Source organism: Lipotes vexillifer, unplaced genomic scaffold (assembly GCF_000442215.2).
Source record: "Lipotes vexillifer unplaced genomic scaffold, Lipotes_vexillifer_v1.1 scaffold1540, whole genome shotgun sequence".
NCBI classification, from domain to species: Eukaryota; Metazoa; Chordata; class Mammalia; order Artiodactyla; family Lipotidae; genus Lipotes; species Lipotes vexillifer.
Window position 1 is genome coordinate 166,198 of NW_006787143.1, and position 20,322 is coordinate 186,519.

General features: G+C 39.7%; 1 protein-coding gene across 1 annotated transcript in view; it reads right to left on the reverse strand.

The window, feature by feature from the left end:
* The window catches only part of PARD3B (par-3 family cell polarity regulator beta), a gene marked incomplete at its 3' end in the record, with an annotated part of 751,281 nt that overhangs the window by 160,715 nt on the left and 570,244 nt on the right, over positions 1–20,322 (reverse strand). The window contains exons 17-18 of the mRNA XM_007459885.1: positions 2,287–2,493; positions 1,314–1,551 (exon numbers count right to left, since the gene is read on the reverse strand). Of these exons, the coding sequence (XP_007459947.1) occupies positions 1,314–1,551; positions 2,287–2,493 (445 nt within the window). The remainder of the gene's footprint in view (positions 1–1,313; positions 1,552–2,286; positions 2,494–20,322) is intronic.

Below are 20,322 nucleotides of genomic sequence, written 5' to 3' on the forward strand. Positions count from 1 at the left end.
CTCTCAATCCCACTGAGTTAGACGGCAGTATACTAGCCTCCTTTTGAAAGTGAGGAAAGCAAGGCTCAGGGAAGTTAAGTAACATGTGCGATGCCCAGCAGCTTGTGTATGAGGGTCATGGGTTCAGATCAAGGCCCTCTGACTCCAGATGCGATGACATCTCCACTGCACCTCACTGCCTCTGACGACTAATGTGCCCACAGACCTGGCCATGGGTACACCTAGAATCATGGGGGGTGGGGTGGGAGTGGGGTTGTGGTTCATCTAACCTGTCTTCTCTAATTCAAAGGCGGCATTCTAGAGGTCACAGTTGAGGACTCCCTCACCTCTTGCTTTCCCTATGTTGCTGGAAGAAGCATTTTCTTTATCCACATAATGCTTTGGTACCTAGGGCTATAGGCGTTGCCCATGCCTCCTCTACCAAGTGTTGGCTTTTCTTTGACATACATTTATGACAGCTTCCCGTCATCACCATGAGGATCAGGAGCCAACCAAGAGGCTCCTCCTGCCTCTGCAGGAAAGGATCAAGCACAGTCAGCAGTTAAGATTTTTAGGCACCTACATATGACCCAGAAATCCCACTCCCGGGCATATATCCAGACAAAACTCTAATTCAAAAAGATACATGCATCCCAATGCTCAGAGTAGCACTATTCACAATCGCCAAGACATGAAAACAACGTACATGTCCCTCGACAGATGAATGGATAAAGAAGATGTGGTACATATATACGACGGAATACTACTCAGTAATAAAAGGGAACAAAATAATGCCATTTGCAGCAACATGGATGCAACTAGAGATTATCATACTAAGTGAAGTAAGTCAGAAAGAGAAAGACAAATACCATATGATGTCACTTATATGTGGAATCTAAAATATGACACAAGTGAACTTATCTATGGAACAGAACCAGACTCACAGACATAGAGAACAGACCTGTGACTGCCAGTGGGGTGGGGGGGGAGTGGGGGAGGGAGGGATTGCGAGTTTGGGATTAGTGGATGCAAACTATTATATATAAAATGTATAAATAACAAGGTCCTACTGTGTAGCACAGCGAACTATATTCAATATCCTGTGATAAACCATAATGGATCACTTTGCTGCACAGCAGAAATTAACACAACATTGTAAATCAACTATACTTCGATTAAAAACAAAGATTTTTAGGCATCTAGCTGAAGAGGAGGGAAAGCTTGCATTTTTTTTTTTTTTTTTTTGAATGCACACAAATGAGTGATTTCATCAGCAGAAACAGAACAAAATAAAACAAAACCATCCCAACTTTGCCTTCAAAGCAGGTCCCTACCTCAGCATGGCACCAAATCCCTTCCTCTTTATTTTCCTTTCTGGATCTTCATTTCCCTCTTTCTGCTTTTTCACCTTGACTTTGAATTTGCCCTTTTCCTTCTTCTTTTCCTTTTCTTTCGGTTTTTTGACTTTCCTGGCTTTATTTTCTGCATTCTCTAGCTCAGAGTTCCCCTGAGGGGCAGATTCATAATTCAGAGCTCCTTGGCCAGAGTGAGAGCTCTTATCAGACAGACCATCTGTACAGAGAAAAAAAAAAAAATCAATACACATGGTCAGGGGCACTTACTGTTAGTATCTCAAGAAAAGTTAAAATGTAAAATACAGAATAATGAATAAAGGCACTCCGGAGTTCTACCCTGCCACGAGGCTACGCGTACCCTTTGAAGAGACAACTGCCTAAATCTGGTTACTTCAAGCAAGGTTTGCTGCTGGGAGTGGGGGACTTGGTTGCTTAGCCAGTAGTATAAAAGGTCTGATATGTGATGAAACACTGATCTCTCTCAAAGCAGCTTGTTAACCTTGATCAGCTCAGAACGCCCACGTGCTGGGAAACAAACAGGGTGAGTTTATTTCCAGGAGAAGTTTTTGAGTTCAGCTATAACCGACTGCTTCCACCCAATTAAAGCAGTCAGTCCTCGGGTTGAGGCTGCATCTAATGACTTGAATAATAATGTCAAGAGACGCATACTTAGTACTCCTACCCTAAGGGTAAATGACAGTTGGTCCTTGTAGGAAATTGAAGAACATTTCTTTGGCGGTTGCACTGTAAAATAAATCACATGTTGCGTTATCCAGTTCCATGTTCGTTAAGCCAAAGGGCAAAACATATCAGGGAAATGAATTACTTTTAATATCAAAAATATAATTGTGACCTTAAATCACTTTTCTCTGTAGTTAAGCACCCATTCTTGCCTACGATTCGCAGATAATAAGGAGAGGAAGAAACCATTTCAGCAAGCTCGTTGCCCTACCAGCTTCTAATTCTTCGGGTCCATCGTAAGATTTGTCAATGGCTGCTCGGAAGCTCTCGTTGCAGCCTCGGCCACGGACCACGTGCGGCCGGGGCCGGTGGAAGGGAAGTTCGTTCTTCCTGACCTCGGCAACTGCAGTCTGCAGGCTCTCCAAGGAGCTGGACTTTTTCAAACCCAGAGTTGGACCGAAATCTTTGCTTGGAGAGTCTGGAAGAAAAAAGGGCAAAAGGTCACCCTTCCCCTAATGAGGCAGTGGGGTGGAGTGGGAAGGCTAGTTGTTGTTCTATCTCAAAAAGGGAGGAGGGGGGTTAAATGGGTGGGACTTGGTGTTAAACCCCAGCGTTGCCACTTTTTGTGACTTTGAGCAAGTACTTTGACTTCTCTGAGCCTTAGTTTCCTTTTCTATAAAGTTGTGGGAAGATTTAAAATGATATGTCATATATAGAAATAAATATGCATGTGTATATATATATATATATATATATATATATATACACATGTGCACAGACATATACATGACTTTGAAAGGCTATAGCAGTCTGCAGAGATTGTATGTATGAGCGTGTGTATATGCACACACAGCCAGTTGCACACACATACAGAGCACCTAACAGCGTTTCTCTCACAGTTCTCATTCCAAGCACTCCCCTACACTGTAGCTTTTATTATCTCCAACATTGATTCTATAATTATTAAGTAATGTATTATGCACAGAAATCAAAGAGCATTGAAGTGATTGTAATTTTTATGGTTAAACACTTTACCATACTCTAGCACTCTTACTGTATGGTGAATGCAATTTTTTTAGTTGACAAAGCAAAGCAAGAAAGAAAACAACTTTTCTGTGTCAGTGCTTTACTGTTCCAAATGTATTTCTATTTGGGTATCTAGGAAAGAGGTAGTTTTCTTCGTATGATATACTATTCCAAAAGAAAAACTAGGTGAAGTTGAATAATGTGTGTTCTGATATGTAATATTTTTCATTTGGACTGTTTGTCTGGCCCTGTCACCTGCGCCTTTTCACCCATGCCTTGACCCCCATTCCCACCCACAGCCAGGCCCCTAGTTGTCTGTAACAAGATTAGGCTATATAAATACCAGCAGCACAAGGATTATTTTAAAGATGGAGGGAATTCTAGCAGGGCTCTTTTCCACCAGGGCCAAAGCTCATGATCCTGTCCAGTTACAAAGATTACTGTCATGAAGGGGTTATATGTGCATTTCTGGAAATAAACTACTTTGCAGTTTGTTAGTAGATACAGATTGAGTACATATTAAGGATTGTGTACATACAGTACGTACTTCAATGCCTAGCATACAGTACGGCTCAGTAAACAGCCCTATCTTTTCTTACTGTGATCAGTATTTTTGCTTCTACTAATGCTGCCATCATGAACATTATCACTGGGTAATACAAGGGATACAAAAGAAGTACAACAAAGGTATAATGACTATATAGACACGCACAAAGTTAAAAAAACAAAACAACAAAACACGCCTTCCCATATATTGTGAATATGTTAAAAATAGTCAAAATAATGACAATAATGCTAATAACTAATAATGCAGAGAGTGCTTAGCCCTGTTCTAAGTGCTTTACCTAACTTACCATAATCCTTACAGTTGTGCTACTGCCAAAATTGTTCCCATTTTACAAATGAGGAAACTGAGGCACTGAGCAGATAAATACCTAGTCTAAAGATACACACTTAATAAGCTTCAGAGCTGGGAACTGTCCTCAGGCAGCCTAACTAATTCCGCCTTTTCTGCTCTGTACTGTCTAAAGTTGTACTTGACCTCCACCCTCTACTTGACTATGGTCAAGCTACTTAAAATGGCCTCTAGTTTCCTCATCTCTAAAATAAGACCCTGAGCCTAATCAAGCGGACAAAATGCAAAAACTGGATGTTGTTTTACAGTTTCATCATTAACTTACAGGAGGCAATTTTGCTCTTTGAACAATATACATGATGACAATAAACATTACATTTTCTAGGCAACAGTGCATCACTAATAAATGCAACAGAGATGGGACTAAGCAAAGACAAATTATAAGAAATTTCAGGGACAAATTTCAGGTGCTACTTGCAAATCATAAATAGTAAGAATACATCATTACTAAATCCAGAAAGAGGCATATTTCTTATAGTCCCAGGAAGGAAGGCAAGTGGAAGAAACAGAAATTGAATAAGATCATTTCTGACAAGAAAACAAAAAGCAACATAGAGGCTCGGGGTATTAAAGCAACAGTAAAAGCTTTGGAGTTTACAGAAGATATTTTATACCATCACTCCCTAGGGATCTGACATGAAGTTTGGTGAAAATATGAAGATGAAAACTATCTGAGAAAAGCCTAGTTCCTCTGTCAACAATAGTAACCATCTTTTATTTATTAATTGCCATTCAGGAGATTATATGAGAGCCCAAACTGTAAGTATTCACATCAACCTTTAGCAATAAATTCTGGGGAACATGAAAGTGAATAAATCATCCAAGACATAAGGCATGTTATGTACAAGGAGCTCATCTAAAGCTCAGCGAGAAGTCATATTTGAGAAGGAACAAATACACTGTTACTCATTCAAAGCAAACTGAACATTAAGGGTTCATGGGCTTTGCAGGATTAATAGAGCCAGCAAGTAATTCACTTTACATAAATAGAAGTCACAAATTAGAAATGTCAACTAATGTTGGCCAAAATTATAACCTAGCTCTACTGGATGCAGTACATAGTAAAACTAAAAGCAGAAAGGCCATTGAGTCTTGGTTACAAATGTGGACTCAGGGATTTTCAGGCTTGAAAACAACTTTCTTATTTATTTCTAGGGAGTGAACAGGATATAGTGGTAGAAAAAAAAAAAAAGACTGATGTTAGAGAGGAGAATCTGAAATCAGGAAAGTCCTTACCAGGACTTACAGGTGCACTGAACTGACTGAATTGAATCTCCACGTGAAAAGGACCTTGACTAGAGTTCACGTTTCCTTTACATGTCCAAGGCTTCTGAGGGAAGGTCCAGGTTACTGGTTCCGAGGGACTATTATGTCAACTGATGGCATCAGCACTAAATGTCAACAAAACACTTGGAATAAAGCGTTGTACCACACAAAGATCCTAAGTGGGCACAATAAATTGTCACAGTCAGTCCCCCTTCCCTACCCCTACCCTCACCAGTTCCAGCTTAGGTTGCCATTGCGTTGGAAATTCTGTAGCTTTCAGAATGGGAAGATTAACTATTTTAGCCTAACCATTTATACAAATCATGTTGTTTTCTAGGCTCCCACTACAATAGAGGTCTCTTTGAAGGGATAATATAAAGCTCTGTCCTACTGAAGTCATCCCCAAGAGTGATGACTCCTCACATTTTCACCTGTAGCTGATGTGATATTGACTGTGGCTGATTTTAAGCAATTATCTGAGAGAGCAATCTTTGAATACCACGTGTTATCAGTCACAAGGTGGTCTGTGTCCAAATTCGAGCACTTACTTGTCCCATTTGGAGTATCTACAGAACTAATCTGAATAAGATTTTTCAATAGTTTCCAGGCCAGTTTAGGTTAGTTGCAAATGCCAAGAAATAAATCTTTTCACAAACTTTACTAGCACGACTTTATTTTTTAAATTTATGACTTCTATGTTCAGTGACCATGTTCTCTAAGATCCAGATAAACTTATCTTCCTGTCATTCACAAATTTCTTGAAACAAATGATACGTTTACCAAAGGTACTAAAAGAGGGATCTTGCATGATAAAAGTTATCCTCAAAATGGTATAATGAAAATATTCTTAACGTTCCACGTGCCAAATCTTTCCTTAAAGTAAAAGTCTCATAAAGAAACATCACAGAAATAATTGTTTTAAAAGATGCTACAGCATTTTTGAGGATTCACCTGTTCCCAAATGAAGGATTGGCTTGACGTGGTCCTGGAAGCCTTCCCCATACAGAGTCGAGGGAAATTCCAGGGCCGTGTTTTCTGGCTCCACCAACCCTCAGACACATCCACTGCTCCCCACCATCCAGAAAAATACAGTGTTATGAAGAAACTGAACACTCAAGTTTAAAGACTTAAAGGATCCTGCCACCATTTCTCCCATGTGCATGAAACAAGTGGGGAGAAAGGGCAGTACGGAGCTACTGTCAAGGTGGGGAGGGACCTCTATAAAACAGAGTCAAAACACTGAGAAACCACTGCCCCAGCCTTTCTAGGTAGAAAGTTCCATTTCAACATACTATAAAACAAAAAGTCCTTCCCGGAGGATTGTTTGGATGCGGACCTCAGTTTGTCTGACCCAGTCTTGGGTTCATGCCTCTGCCCTATAGCTGAGAACTGCTGTTGGTTCCCTGCAAGGTAGGTGATTAGAATAATAGAGAATAAAACGGTCTAGAGAGTAGTGACTAATAGTGAATGGTGAATAGTGAATGGTCTAGTGATTAACAGTGAAGTGGAGAGACTGTGGGACATCTAACACCCTCCCACTCTGCCACTTATTTCTTGAGTTATTAACCTCCCTGTGCTTCGGCTTCCTAATCTGTAAAATTTGGATAAGACGAGGATGGAAGAGTGTTTGGCATGTAATAGGGACTCATAAAGCACTAGTGATGATTATTGTCACTGGTGCTTTTGTATCAACTCTAAACATTTGAGTAAGTGAAGGTCTAGCACAATTTGTTTGGCTCAATCTGCCACTGCATTTTAAAATACAACTATTCCTTCTGCAAGAAGCTGAAAAGGGCTCTATAAATAAATACCATCCTTCCTTTCTTATTCAAAAGTTAAACTGACTTTTTTTCCCCAAACAACCCCTTACAGCTTTTTCTTCTGAAATAAGGTATATATATCCATCTGTTCATCACATATAGAGGCTATTCTTGGGAAGATTAATAGTGGAGTCTTGGATGCCCTTCCCCTTAGGTTATAATCATTTAATTAGTCTGAGATTTCATTGGCAATGTTTGAACTTCCCATTCTAGCATTAAAATCTTGCGATAAAAGAATGCCTTAATCCAGAAGACCAGTAATTGGATCATCCATTATTGATGAGATTGCTTCCAATACATTCTTATTAAAACATAAAGAATTATTTGGGGGAAGGTATTCACTTTCATATACATGGCGAGGTTTCCTCCAAGCTAGAGCTTTATAATTAACAAATACTCATGATAAATTAACAATAAATAATGTATTAATTTGCAAGTTTCAATAACATTGATGGCCCTCAAGGCACTAAGTGAAAATTAATTATGTTAGAGCCCCTCCCCCTAAAATAAAGGAATTGTGCGCAGTAGTAAACTGGGGATCAAAATGATTGCCACGCTATCCGGGGGACACAGCATGAAACTTGAGGAGGCCATGAATTCGTCAAGATAGCTTGCTTTCATTAACAATTTGGCCTTGCTGTACTATGAGCAATGAACTTGGGCAAATACAATAGAAATGCTTTACTTGCTTCATGGGGAGTTGTGATGTGAAATTAATAGCCTTAAAACGCTTTGAATGAAAAATTATTACAACTTCCAACTAGGAAGTCACAACACCACTTTATTCTCCAACACATCTCACTGTCTTTTTATTTCAGATTACACTTACTGAAAATTTTGATTTTTTTTTTAGTAGTTTCCCCTAGAGGCAAAATGTCTTATGTGCTTTAATAGATATCACTGCAAATCCATTAGCCCAAATTCCCCATAATATCCAAATGTATAATTTCCCAAATTATGTTATCTGTTAACTGTGTCCATAGTGGGCCTAATTACCTTCTTGCCTATCTCAGTATTCCAAATATTGATCATCATTCCAAGCTTATCACAGTGCCCTGTTTCCTATTCATGTACCATAGGGCATAATGTATCTGGTTTATACATCATCTGCTGTCATTTGGGTCTCAGTTCTTTTACTGGCAATCTCCAAGTTCTCTAGGAGCAGAGTTTTTTTTCCTTTAAAAGTCTCGTATATCCCAGGGTCTTTTCCTGAAATTCGTGTCAAAATGTTCAACAATGAACTTCTCATTAAGATTCATACATTTGCATAATCTTTCCTACTCTGTCTCCAAACATTGTCTATTTTAAAGTGAAAAGATATAGAGAAAATTACGGGAAGATTAGGTGAACAAACACAACAAATGCTTTGATTGTAAGTGTGGGCATGGCCCTTCAAGTGACTTCAAATCTCTGCTAAGTGTTGCTGTACACTTTAATTTTCTTCACTAAAAATTCCCTCTTTTATAAATTGAAAGTCAAAATCTGATGCCATATTTTGGTTTCTTTCCTGGACTCAAATTATATCCCACAAATGTAATGAATAGTGAATTTATTACACCAAAATATTCTCATGACACTTTTTTGTCCTTTTCTTTTACTCTTTAGTTTGTAGATAAGAAAATGGACCCTGTGGTTCAATTTAGTAGGGAAACTCTTTTTCAAAATATATTTATAAACATATCTCTGGGTAGGTCCTGTTAAGGCAACTGACGAACTCAAACCTAATGCCAATAGACTAGTTTGTTATAATCTTTTGTTTTCCCTCTCTCTGCCTTATCAGGATAACTCCACTGGGTCAAAAACAACACCACCACCACCCCTCTAACTGGCATTCAAGCTAATAATTAATTTAAAAATTACATAAATAACATTGGTTTCTGGAAGGGAACTGTGGCTGCTTAAACGAGAAAAAAAATACTTTTATTATTTAAGTGAGGGGGCAAAAAAAAGACTCACTTGAGAGCCAAATAAACTGACTAAAGAGGCCAGCTTTCCTACCTGTGGAATGGGATCAATAGGACTGATGAATGCCACCTACCATTTTCTTAACCTTGTTGATCTTTGTATTGTCAGCGCAGAGAAGTACTGAATACATATTTGTTGTAGGAATAAAGGAAGGTGCAAGGAAAGGGTAGTTACAGGATGAAGACGGCCCTGTTCTCCAGTGCTGTGAGGCTGAAGGGAGTTTATGGGGAGAAACACACCTCACGATTGCTTCACGCCCTCAAAGCCCACACACAGCCTCCTGTTCTTCGTTAATATGACCCTTAGGGTTTTTTGTGTCATTTCCAAGGATTTAATCATTTCTGCCCTACCTATATTTACTCACTCATCTTCTCTATGTTTTGCCTTTTTCTACGACTCATTCCTTTTGCTCAACTTCTCTGTGATATTAGCCTTTTCTGCTATTTTCCCCTCCTTATGTGCACTTTGAAAAGTCCTATTTTTACCCACTGCCCAAAACACCTTTATTTGTCTTCCAGCTCTTCCTTGTATGTCTTGGTAACAGGCTTTTCATTCTGAACACAAATTGTTTCAGTGATTTTTTTTTTTTTCCCTCCTCATTCTTTTTACCACTTATTCTTTGTACGGCTTGCTTCAACAGCACCTCTTTCTTCTGCTTTTGAATGTCGAGCAGTTTATATATTATACAGCGTGGGTTGTATAATGCCATACTCTCAAGATAAAGTATACTAAAAAAGATTCTAATAAGTTTCTTCAAAGACCATTAGCATAACAAAAAAGTCAAACTGATTGATTTCTTGGATGGTATCCACAGGAAGACGTTTTTACAGGATGTAGTGTAAACTGGGTACTTCTATTTTTTTAGGGCCAAAAATTATTTTTATAATTTTTGCTTTACTCTTTTCTCCCCCACCCTTTTTTTTTTTTTTTTTTTTTGTGTGGCAGGGCCTCTCACTGTTGTGGCCTCTCCCGTTGCGGAGCGCAGGCTCCGGACGCGCAGGCCCAGCGGCCATGGCTCACGGGCCCAGCCGCTCCGCGGCATGTGGGATCCTCCCGGACCGGGGCACGAACCCGTGTCCCCTGCATCGGCAGGCGGACTCTCAACCACTGCGTCACCAGGGAAGCCCTCTTTCTCCCCTTTTCATAGCTAACTGCACTAAAAAGAAAAAAACAAAACAAAAGTTTGAATTTTCAATTACTCAGTATTTCCAGAAATGATAGAAAGTAAGGTTTTTCAGCTTTGAATAACAATATATAATATGAATATTCAGTAATACGAATAACAATCTCTTAAGAGATATGCTTTAACCTAGGTTTCAGTCTACCGTTGGAGTGTCAAGCCCAAATCAAGTCAGCCATCAATGAGTGTTTACTGAGTGTTTTTTGTCACTCAGAACTGTGCTAGGTCCTAAGAGGAATAGAAGTGTAATAGTAACTAACATTTTCCTGTTGCTTTATAATTTATAAAGTTCTTGCCTGTATAAAATGAGGATACACCTTACACAATTGATCTTACCCAAGTTCAACTGTGTTTCCATGTCCAGAGAGAGCTACAAAGAAAGAGAGGAGGGAGGAAGGGCAGGATAAAAAAAGTAATAAGAGCAATTTTACTCACCATTACTCTCAATGAGAATGTGCCCCGGCGTGAGTGTGCATCTAGCAGAGACTGAGAATCAAGAGAAATAAACTGTTCCTGTGAGTCTCTGATTTTTTTTTTTAACCCTGGGTAAACATTTTATTTTTTTAATCGAGATATAATTGACATGTAACACTGTGTAAGTTTAATGTGTGCAATGTATTTGATACATACATATCTGATTTTGATACGTATATATTTATATTTTGATTTGACACATGTATATATTGCACAATGACTGCCACAATAAAGTTAGTTATTGCCTTCATCTCCTCACATAGTTACCTTTTTGTGTGTGTGTGTGATAAGAACATTTAGGATCTACTCTTTTAGCAACTTTCAAGTATATAGTACAGTACTGTTAATTATAGTTACCATGCTGCACATTAGATCCCCATCATTTATAACTGTAAGTTTATAGCCTTTGAGCAACATCTCTTCTCATTTTCCCCATCACTCAGCTCCTGGCAACCACCATTCTATTCTCTTTGTCTATGAGTTTGGCTTTTTTAGATTCACATATGAGATCATGCAGATCTCGAGAACCATTCCTGAGAGGCAGTGCCTTACTACCATGCCTTATGTAAATTTCAGAAGAACCACTCAACTCAATACCCTTCCAATTCCTCTCTTAAATCCCCTGAGTTGGCAGACAAGAAAAGCTCGGCCACTGACTTGGCCAAGATGCTATGTCTGGACAATTCTTGAGCTAAATCTCCTGCCAAATTCTTTGATGCCTCAGACATAAAAGATAAGGCACCTGCTTTCCTCCAAGATGTTATAATCCGAGTGCAGAGCAAAGATGAACACATGCAGTGATAACACCAGAGAATGTAAAGCAGTCCCTAATGTTTGTGAAGTACCCATCTGAGGGCAATATATCCCCAAATTTTAGAAAATAAAAATGTTTGACTCCTAGCTTTCTCTGGAATTATATTTCCAATGGGGAACATGTTATCTCTTCATTCCACCAGTTAACTAACTCTTCAGCTTCCACTAAAAATTTAATCTTTAAAGCAGTACCTAATGCAAGCCCAGGTTTTGGCATCAGATTGCTTGGATTTGCGTTCTAGCCCCACCTCTGCACTAACTGTGTGAAGCTGGATGAGGCTTGTACCTCTCTGTGCCTCCCTTGCCTTATCTGTAAAAGAGGGATAATGATAGCACATCCCTCACAGGGTAGTTAGAGGATTATCTGGTGATGCCTGGCACACAGTAAATATTCAGTAAACATTAGTTTGTACCATATGTCTTCTTGCATGAGCAATGTTTACACTCATTAGGAGGATTATCTCCAGCCAACAGAATGCCAGGAGAATTTGTTTCCACATCCATACCCTGTGGGCCCGAGTCATCATTAGCTTTGAATTTTCACTCTTTATTCAAAACTTCTACTTTTTTGTTTTCTATTGTTTAACAGTCTTCATCACTTTTCAAATCACCTTCTATACATTTCACTTCCTTCAATAGCCCGAATAAGTTCATTTCTTACAGAGGCATTTTCCAAAGAGAAACCAAGTGTTAAAATCAGGTGATGAAAATAACCATGTCTGGGACAGCAAGTAAACAGCTGGTTACTTTCTTTCACCAGCCAAGTGACTCCTCTCCTTCAGAGCAACCCATGACACCATCAACAAAATGACAAACCAGCCAAGGTCATAAGGCTTTTGGGATCATTAGTCAATTGGCATCTCTGTCAATGACAGAGCTGAGAACACTGACATATGGCAGAGGTCAGGGCTGGAGTAGTTTAGACTTGGGGAAGTCCAGAGAAGAGAAAGCACACTGTGATCCCAGGTCGAAGGATAATAAGGCTTCATGAATGAAGCAGGACTTGTCCTTGAAGATGCATCAAATACACGGGAAAGGTAGGAGGTAGACAGTCACTCTACTGCAAGGGAAACGTATGAGGAAAAGTCCTGACACGTCTGCTTGGTAGTGGGTACACAGGATGGAGGACCAGCAAGGGAGAACCGGGGATTGGTGGGAAATATGTGTGGGGACAGAGGAGGAAGAGAGATATGAAGGGTCTCAAAGTTAAGAAGGTGAGACTCAGAGCAGGGGGCAGTTGGAAGCCTTTGAAAGTTTTTTACCTGAGGAATGGCTTGATGATACTGCTATTTTGAGAAAAGATAATTTGGAAGAAATTTATAGGACAAATTAGAAGAAAGACTGAAATCATATAGCAATGGAGCTCCCGGCTTATAAAATACCTTTCTCTTTACTTTCTTCCTTTTTACAATTGTAACTTCAGGCTTCTGTGAAACAATTTCTTCCAAAACATTTTTAGTGTGGCTAGTCATCTGTCCTCACAGTGAACAGACTACTGTCCTCAGATCTTTCTTTGACCAGGTAGGAAAGGCTGAAGAAACATGTTCTAGTCCACTTGGGAGGCAAGAGGTGTTCATGGTTGTGCCTCTGGGAATGGGTAGGAAGGGGCATTGCCTACCACTCCTAAGCTTCCTTCTCGTATGGCTGAGCTGTGACTGGCATGGCCGGGCCCAGTGCTATCTCTCCTTCAGCACACTTTACTGTATTCTATAATATATAATGATTAATGGGCAGTAAAACTAATAACATGGGGACACACAAAATAAATGAGGTGGCAAATATGAAAAGGAAGTCTCACTTAATGTTGTTGTGAAATCTGACAACATGCTAGAGTTTCCCTATAACTCAGCCCGAGGAGCCCTTGCCAGCGGGAAACAAGGTTACAAGAAGGTGGTATTTCCATTAATAACTCCCCCTCGGGGAAGTCCATGATCAATCTTTCTTGTACTGAAATTCTTGCTGGATTGTAGCGAAACGTCAGCGGTACCTGGAAACATTGCTTTTCGCTGACTGAGGGAAGCTCACAGAGAAAGAGGAAGGGCATCACAACGCTTCAGTTATCCTCATCTGTCCCTTTTTACCTCCCCCCACTATGGACATCCATTCTTTTTTTTTTTTTTTTTTTTTAACTCCCCAAGTATCCACTTTCCACCTGAAAGGGGTATCCCGCTTTTCCTTGGGTTACTACACCTCCCCTACTTTCACTCAGAAGTGTGCTTCTAACCCAGGCACGACTAGTCATTTCATCCCCTTGGTTGGTTCAGGAGTATGTGGTTGGCTAATTAGAACTAATCCTTATAGAGTAATCAGGAAAAAGCCATCTTGTTTGCTACTGGGGTTACTGGGAGGATAAACCTGGAGTTGCTGGTAGCCATCTTGCTTTTCTACAAAGAGAGGAACTAAAACTGTGAGAATATAGTTGACACAGACCCTAGATCCACTCTCTGAACTTTACAGTTGCTTGAGCAGCAAATTATCTTCTTTGCAACAGCCAGATTGAAATTCGCTTCTTTCGATTGTAAGCTAAGGAGTCTTGACTTAATGCCCTATTCTCCAATCTCTCCTTCATATAACACCCACCAGTTATTCCAACTCAGGTCAGACAGATACCTGAGGAGCAGGGAAGATTGTTCTTTGGCTATAATGCTGGTGAAGGGATCATAAGTACAGAACTGATAACAGCAGTGAGAAGTACGTCTGAGGCCAGTCTAAAGGTGAGCATTTTCTAGTCTATTACAGGGTGGATTTTATGAGAGACAAATTCCCCAGTGATGAGAAGAGTTGTATTAAATTCATATGCTCAGCTTGGCCCCGACTCCTCTGTGAAGAGGGGACCATTCTCTAGATGGTTACTAATAATTACAGACTTACAACTAATTGTTATACACTTTAGAAAAATAGAAGGGCTTCCCAAAGAGGAATACAATCAGTTCTTGCTATGGTTGACCAAGGGTTCAAACAACCTATCTACAATTGTGCTAATTAAATACGTCGTTCTGGATTTTGAAGAGATAAGAGTAAACCTGGTATCACTTTTAAGTGCCTGTTCTTCCCACTGTGTTCCCATGGCCACTCAACAGAGACCTCACATTTGGGAAGAGACAGAGCTGCCTCACAGGGAGGAGGTGTCTGTTTCTGGAGGGGTGTTTGTGTTGTATGGGTATGTTTCTCTCAAGCTTCTCTTGCATAGAATTTCTAAACAAACTGTGAATTAAGAACTTCTCTGTAAACTGAGTAAGGAAATGATGGACTAAAAGCAAGTGGTCTTGGGTGGTTAACAATAAAGATTTTGATGTAAGAGGCATCTTGGGTGTGGACTTGGAATTGGAAGACTTGGGGTCTAGGCAAACTGTTTAACCTCTCTGGGCTTCAGTTTCCTCATCAGTGAAAGTGGAATAATGAAAAAGGTTATACTGAGGATGATTATGATGATGATGGTAAAAACACCAGCTACCTATACCAGGCACGTTCTGAGTACTTTTATATAGATATTAACCCAATTATATGAGGTACACACTATTGTTATCTCCATTTTACAGCTGACGAAGTTAAAGCACAGGCAGGTTAAGTAACTTGTCTAAATGAACAGTGATACCAATCTCATGGGTTTTTGTTGGGATAACATGCAATTACGCATGTACAAGAAAGTAGCAAAGCTGCAACATGCCATATATACATGTCATATTTGCTCTTAATAAGAAAAGGAGGGATGTTTTCCTCTAAATCTGTCATAGGCACTGGACTGAATTGATCCAATGAAGACACAGAGGGGTATCTCTTTGTGAACACCTGCTCTTAAGGCACAAGCAATCTATACAAAGAGTCAAAATGCAGAATTCAAAAGCACCCCCAAACAAGGTGGGGTAAAGCAAGATATGGAGTGAGTGGTGGGAATCAGGGGGGAAAAAGAAGGACTCTGGCCTGACATGGACCCCTGAAAACTGGGCAGCATCAGACAGACTGAGAGGTGGGACAGGGAGGGAGAAAGATGAGAACAGAGGCCTGTGGAGGGTGGCAAGCCCACTAATCTGTGTACTGCAGAGTAGCCACGTGGGGCTGCGGGTGCACAGAGGTGAGGCCAGACAGAGAGAGCACAAAGAGAGGGAAGCAGCCAGGTGGCCAGAGGTACGACTTACCCCACTGGCAATATGAGGTCTCTGAACTCTGAGGCCCTGTGTCCCAACACAGTCACCCGAATACACTTGTTTATTGCTGTGGACAATAAACAAGGAGGGGGTTTTGAACTGCGCTACACACTAGGTGGGACTCATTTTCCCTGTGTGTGTATGGCCTAAGGACCTAAAGTTGGGATGGATGTTGTGTTTTGGCTCAACAGCCCTAACAAACAGCTAAGCTTTATTTAGCACTTACTGTGTGTGATGCGCTCTGTGTCAAACGCTCGCAATCTGAACCGCCCCAGGAAGGAGGTATGGTCATTCTTCACCTTTTACAGAAGTCATCCTTCCAGACCAGAAGCCCCAGTTCTGTTTCAAACATGACAGAGCTCTTTTCCCACTTTTAATAATGAATTTAATAAAAGCAAAAAAAATATGGCTTTTCTAAAGAGTGTTTATGTCAAAAAAGAAAGCATTACTTGGTTCACTGCTAATATGGGAACAACAACAAAAAGAGAGCTACTTTTGTTCTTATTTTTAAGTCAATTTTTGAGCATAGTGTCATGTTTTTATATTCCCTGCCTAGTTCTGGCCAAGAATTTAGGAAGGAGCTTGTGATGCATCATTAAATAGTTTTTCCCATCATCTTAAGACTGAGTTATTGGCACTAGATATAGCCATGGGGGGAAAAAATAAGTGTTGTTTTTTTTTTTTTTTTTTTCACCCAGGGCACTGTCAGTCACAACGTGCATGGCATGAGCTGGAGCTGGAGCGGATCAAAGGCGTCAATAACCGGCTGGGAAGACATGGGCTAGTCTCTCAGCCCAAACCTTGACAGGTAGGTTTGGAACCAGTGGGCCTCAGGTTGCATCTGTCGTGCAGCCATTTTGTTTGTTTTAAAATTAGTGTTTATAATGATTTAAAAGACCAATTATAAGCCTTTGCCTTATTCCTTACTCAGCATCCTGCATGATATGTAAAAACGGCAGTGAAAAAAAATACCACATTAGGAATTTTAGCTGAGCAAAATGTCAGTTTTCAGTTACACTTAAAGAATAAAAAAAAAACATTAGGATACCATTAACAGTTTTAGAGTAATGGAGGCAAAGCGGGACTGTTTTCTGTTATTATTATTACCGCCATTAGTGGGTCAGAGCCTTCCAAGGGAGAAAAGCTGGGGACAATCCAGACACTTTCAATACAGCATTAACTCTTTCAGGTCAAAAGGGGCCCATTTAGTGGACTGTAGCAGTCATTTAATAAATGATACCCTCGTGGCCTTGAAGAATTTATCTCCTGTCCAAAGAGTCTCGCTTACACTTTCCTATTTTCTCTACTCCATCTCACTAAATATTCCAGTAAGAGAAAAGGTTAATTTACAGATAGTTATTTAGGGAGGGAGGGAGGGAATGTTTTTTTAAGGCAGAAAAACAAAAACAAGCCGTCACAACGCATCAGCCACCGTGTGCAAATCTGGAAAAGGATAATGAGCCTCATGAAATAACAGAATTAAGATGAAAAATTAGAGGTGTGAGATGGAACGATTTTCTTTCAAGAGACGTAGCTGCTGAAATAATTTTTTTCCCGGTGTTTGCTTTGTGCACTTTATATGTGACTAAGTACAGCTAATCCTGTCTCTTTTCAAAAGTTAATGTCAGCTACTAGAATAATCTGCTCTCTTGATTTAATTGCATAGTTTAACCTCTGACATAACCTTTTAATTCACACCATGACAGCCAACCCGACAGAAAGTTTTTCTAGGAATCTGAGTAACTTCCCCAAGGTAACAACTGCTTTCCCTCTTGTGGGTGTAGAGGGAAACATTCTGCCCAAGATCATCAAATACACCCTGACAGTTCTGGCTGCAGAGGTGGTGTGCTTACTGCAGGGAAAAGGGGAATTTATTAGAATACCTGGTATGTTAGAAGTGGGATGCACGTCAATGTGAATGTACTTAACACTATGGAACTACACACTTGAAGATGGTAAATTTATGTTATGTGCATTTTCCTACAATTAAAAAGAAAGTCAGGCATGGTTATCAAAAAGGGGCGTTGGTCACATGATAGTTTGGGTAAAGAATGTGTTCAGGTCCACCTTGATTCAAATAAGGCTGTAGAAAAAGAAAACACTAAACATTTTGCTGTTGTTTAGGGCACTGAATTAAATCAAATTCAGGGAACTGAATTAATAACAATGCCTAGCTCCTTAAAATGCTAGGACAGAAGTCTTTGGCCATAGTTATGTAAAGATCCCCACACTCTGAAGGCTTTGGTTTTTATATGAAGACAGACAATGATTTGGATACCGTGAGACCTATAGCCAACTGAGTTTTGGCAATTTTTAAAAGTAAAAGATGGTCAAATTCTGTGGTTGTTTTAACCCTGATTTTTTCTTTTTTCGAATTACTAAGAACATTTCTCCTATTTTAGCGATTTAAGAAACATGATTTGGGGAAGCAACTTAATTTTAACGGCAAGACATTTAAATATATTTAATTTTTCTTATATTTAAGTCGCTGAAATATCCAAAGAAGAGACAAATGTTAAGGGTTATCTTTTAAGTTTTACTCAAGTTATTAAAAATATCTGGCTTCTTAAAATGCTAGGACAGACGTCTCTGGCCATAGGTTGTATAAGGATTCTTACGTAGACTACGTCATTAAGGAAAAAAAGACAGAGATTGGTAAGGTAAAATAAAACATGTCCAAACACATATCGTTATGGATTAAATTCCTCTGCAGAGAAACATGAACTGAAGATGGGGGGGGGGGGGAATCTCCTCATTCCACATTTCTCTTTTGTCATAAGCGTTTTTATTTAAATTGTTTCAATATGAGTTTTTCTCTTCATAGCTTGGGTTTTTCCTATGGTGAAATGATACTTCTTTGCTTAGATAACCTCACTAAGGCTGTATTGATGCATGATTAAATAAAAAGAGGTCTAGGGGTTGAGAAAAGAAAATCTGTTTAAACAAACATCTTTGATAATTAGAAAACGGATGGGAAATTTTCTACAAAGCAGACCAAAGCTACTGGTGTGCTTAAGTTAAAACCAGGAAGCCACACAAAGTAGAATTAAGTTTCTTCCTGTCCTCAAGTCCAAATATAAGGCATTCTCACCTACTGATGCATTTCAGGAATAAACTCATATATAATATGTCTTTCTCTTCTTTTTATGGAAAATTAGGCCCTTTCAAGCGTATACACCTGGCCAGGAGGTTCAGGACTGGGCTATTTCAAGATGAAATGGTTTTGATTTGCTGATTGACATAAAACAGTTCCCTGTTCTTAGAGGACAGGTATCTTCAAAGAGTTAAGAACTGACATTCTAGAAGGAGTCTCTCCTCGATCTCGTTCAACTCAGTCTATGATGGGAAGCATATATTTTCAGAGCTTAGGGGAAAAAAATGATTTCTTAGTTTGTTTTAATTCCAGAGATTAAGGTTGTACCTGGGACCTTGGGACACGAAGACCAGGGCAGTTGTCTAAGGCTGGCGTCCCAAGTTGGTCTCTGGCTCAAACCTGCTCTTTGGTTACCTGGTGTTCTGTTCCTCGTTTCCAAACAGTGTTCAGTATCTGAGAGGCTGAAGTCAATGTTTATTTAACACGATCAACCCCAATCCTTTTCTCCTTAGGCCTGCCCCTTCTCTCCTGCACCTGTCTGCTCTCGCGTCATGGAATCCTATACGCCTGAAATGTTTATGACTTCTTTTATGGCTGCCTGCACTCCCCACCCAACCGCACCAGCACTCGAGCAGCCACTCTCACGTAAGAAGCCCTAAATATCGTTGCCACAGGTGACATGAGAGCATCGAGAATGGTGGAGCTCAACTAATAAAAAGGCTTTCACAGCATTTCAGCCTTTGCTCATGAGTAAAGTTAAAATTTATGGCTTTTAAAATACTGGATCTGGAAGAGGTCAGGTTAAATGGCTGCTAGTAATAAAAGGAATCAATACACCACAGCATCTTGAAACAGCCAGCAAACTAAATAAACACTTCATCCAAATCCACTTGGCCCTGAATTAAAAGAACATAAAATACTGTATTTATTTGGTTTGTTCCCCATCCATCAAGAGCTTGCCTCTCTAGGCCTCAACAAATTCTCCCCAAGACAAGTATCAAAGGTTTGTCAGCCAAATGGCAATTATAGGACATGTCAAGGCTCTGGGTAATTAACTAAGTGTTAACTTTATCAAGGAAGCACTTGCAGATGAGTTTACTACAAACACACAAACAAGACAAACAGCCTGGCCTGGGAAGACAACAGACTTCCTGATACTTATTTACAAAACTGACAGTGGAATTTGATATCCTCTGAGAACCAAAGCCTTCCCTTAGGAAAAAAAGGAAAGAAAAAAAGTGTTTTTCAACGGTTCCCTTCTCTCAAGCTGAACTCAAACCTAATCTAGATTTTAGAATGAAAATTAAACCATTTGCAATAATGAACAAAATCACAAGTTTGAAAGCCTAGGACAATTGTGGAATACATTGGAAAGGGAAAAATGAGTGAATGTGAAAGCAGGGCAAGGAAAGACTGACTATCCCTTTGATTTTTTTTTTTTTTTTTTTGCTACAAATTATCTAAGGCACAAAACTACCATCTACTTTCCTTTGGTGACAAATAGTTTAATAATCTGTTAATGATATTCTTCTGTTCAAAGTTCATACATGGGGAAAAGAAGTGGTGACTGTATTTTGTCCTAAAGCCTTTCTCCCCCCCCCCCCCCCC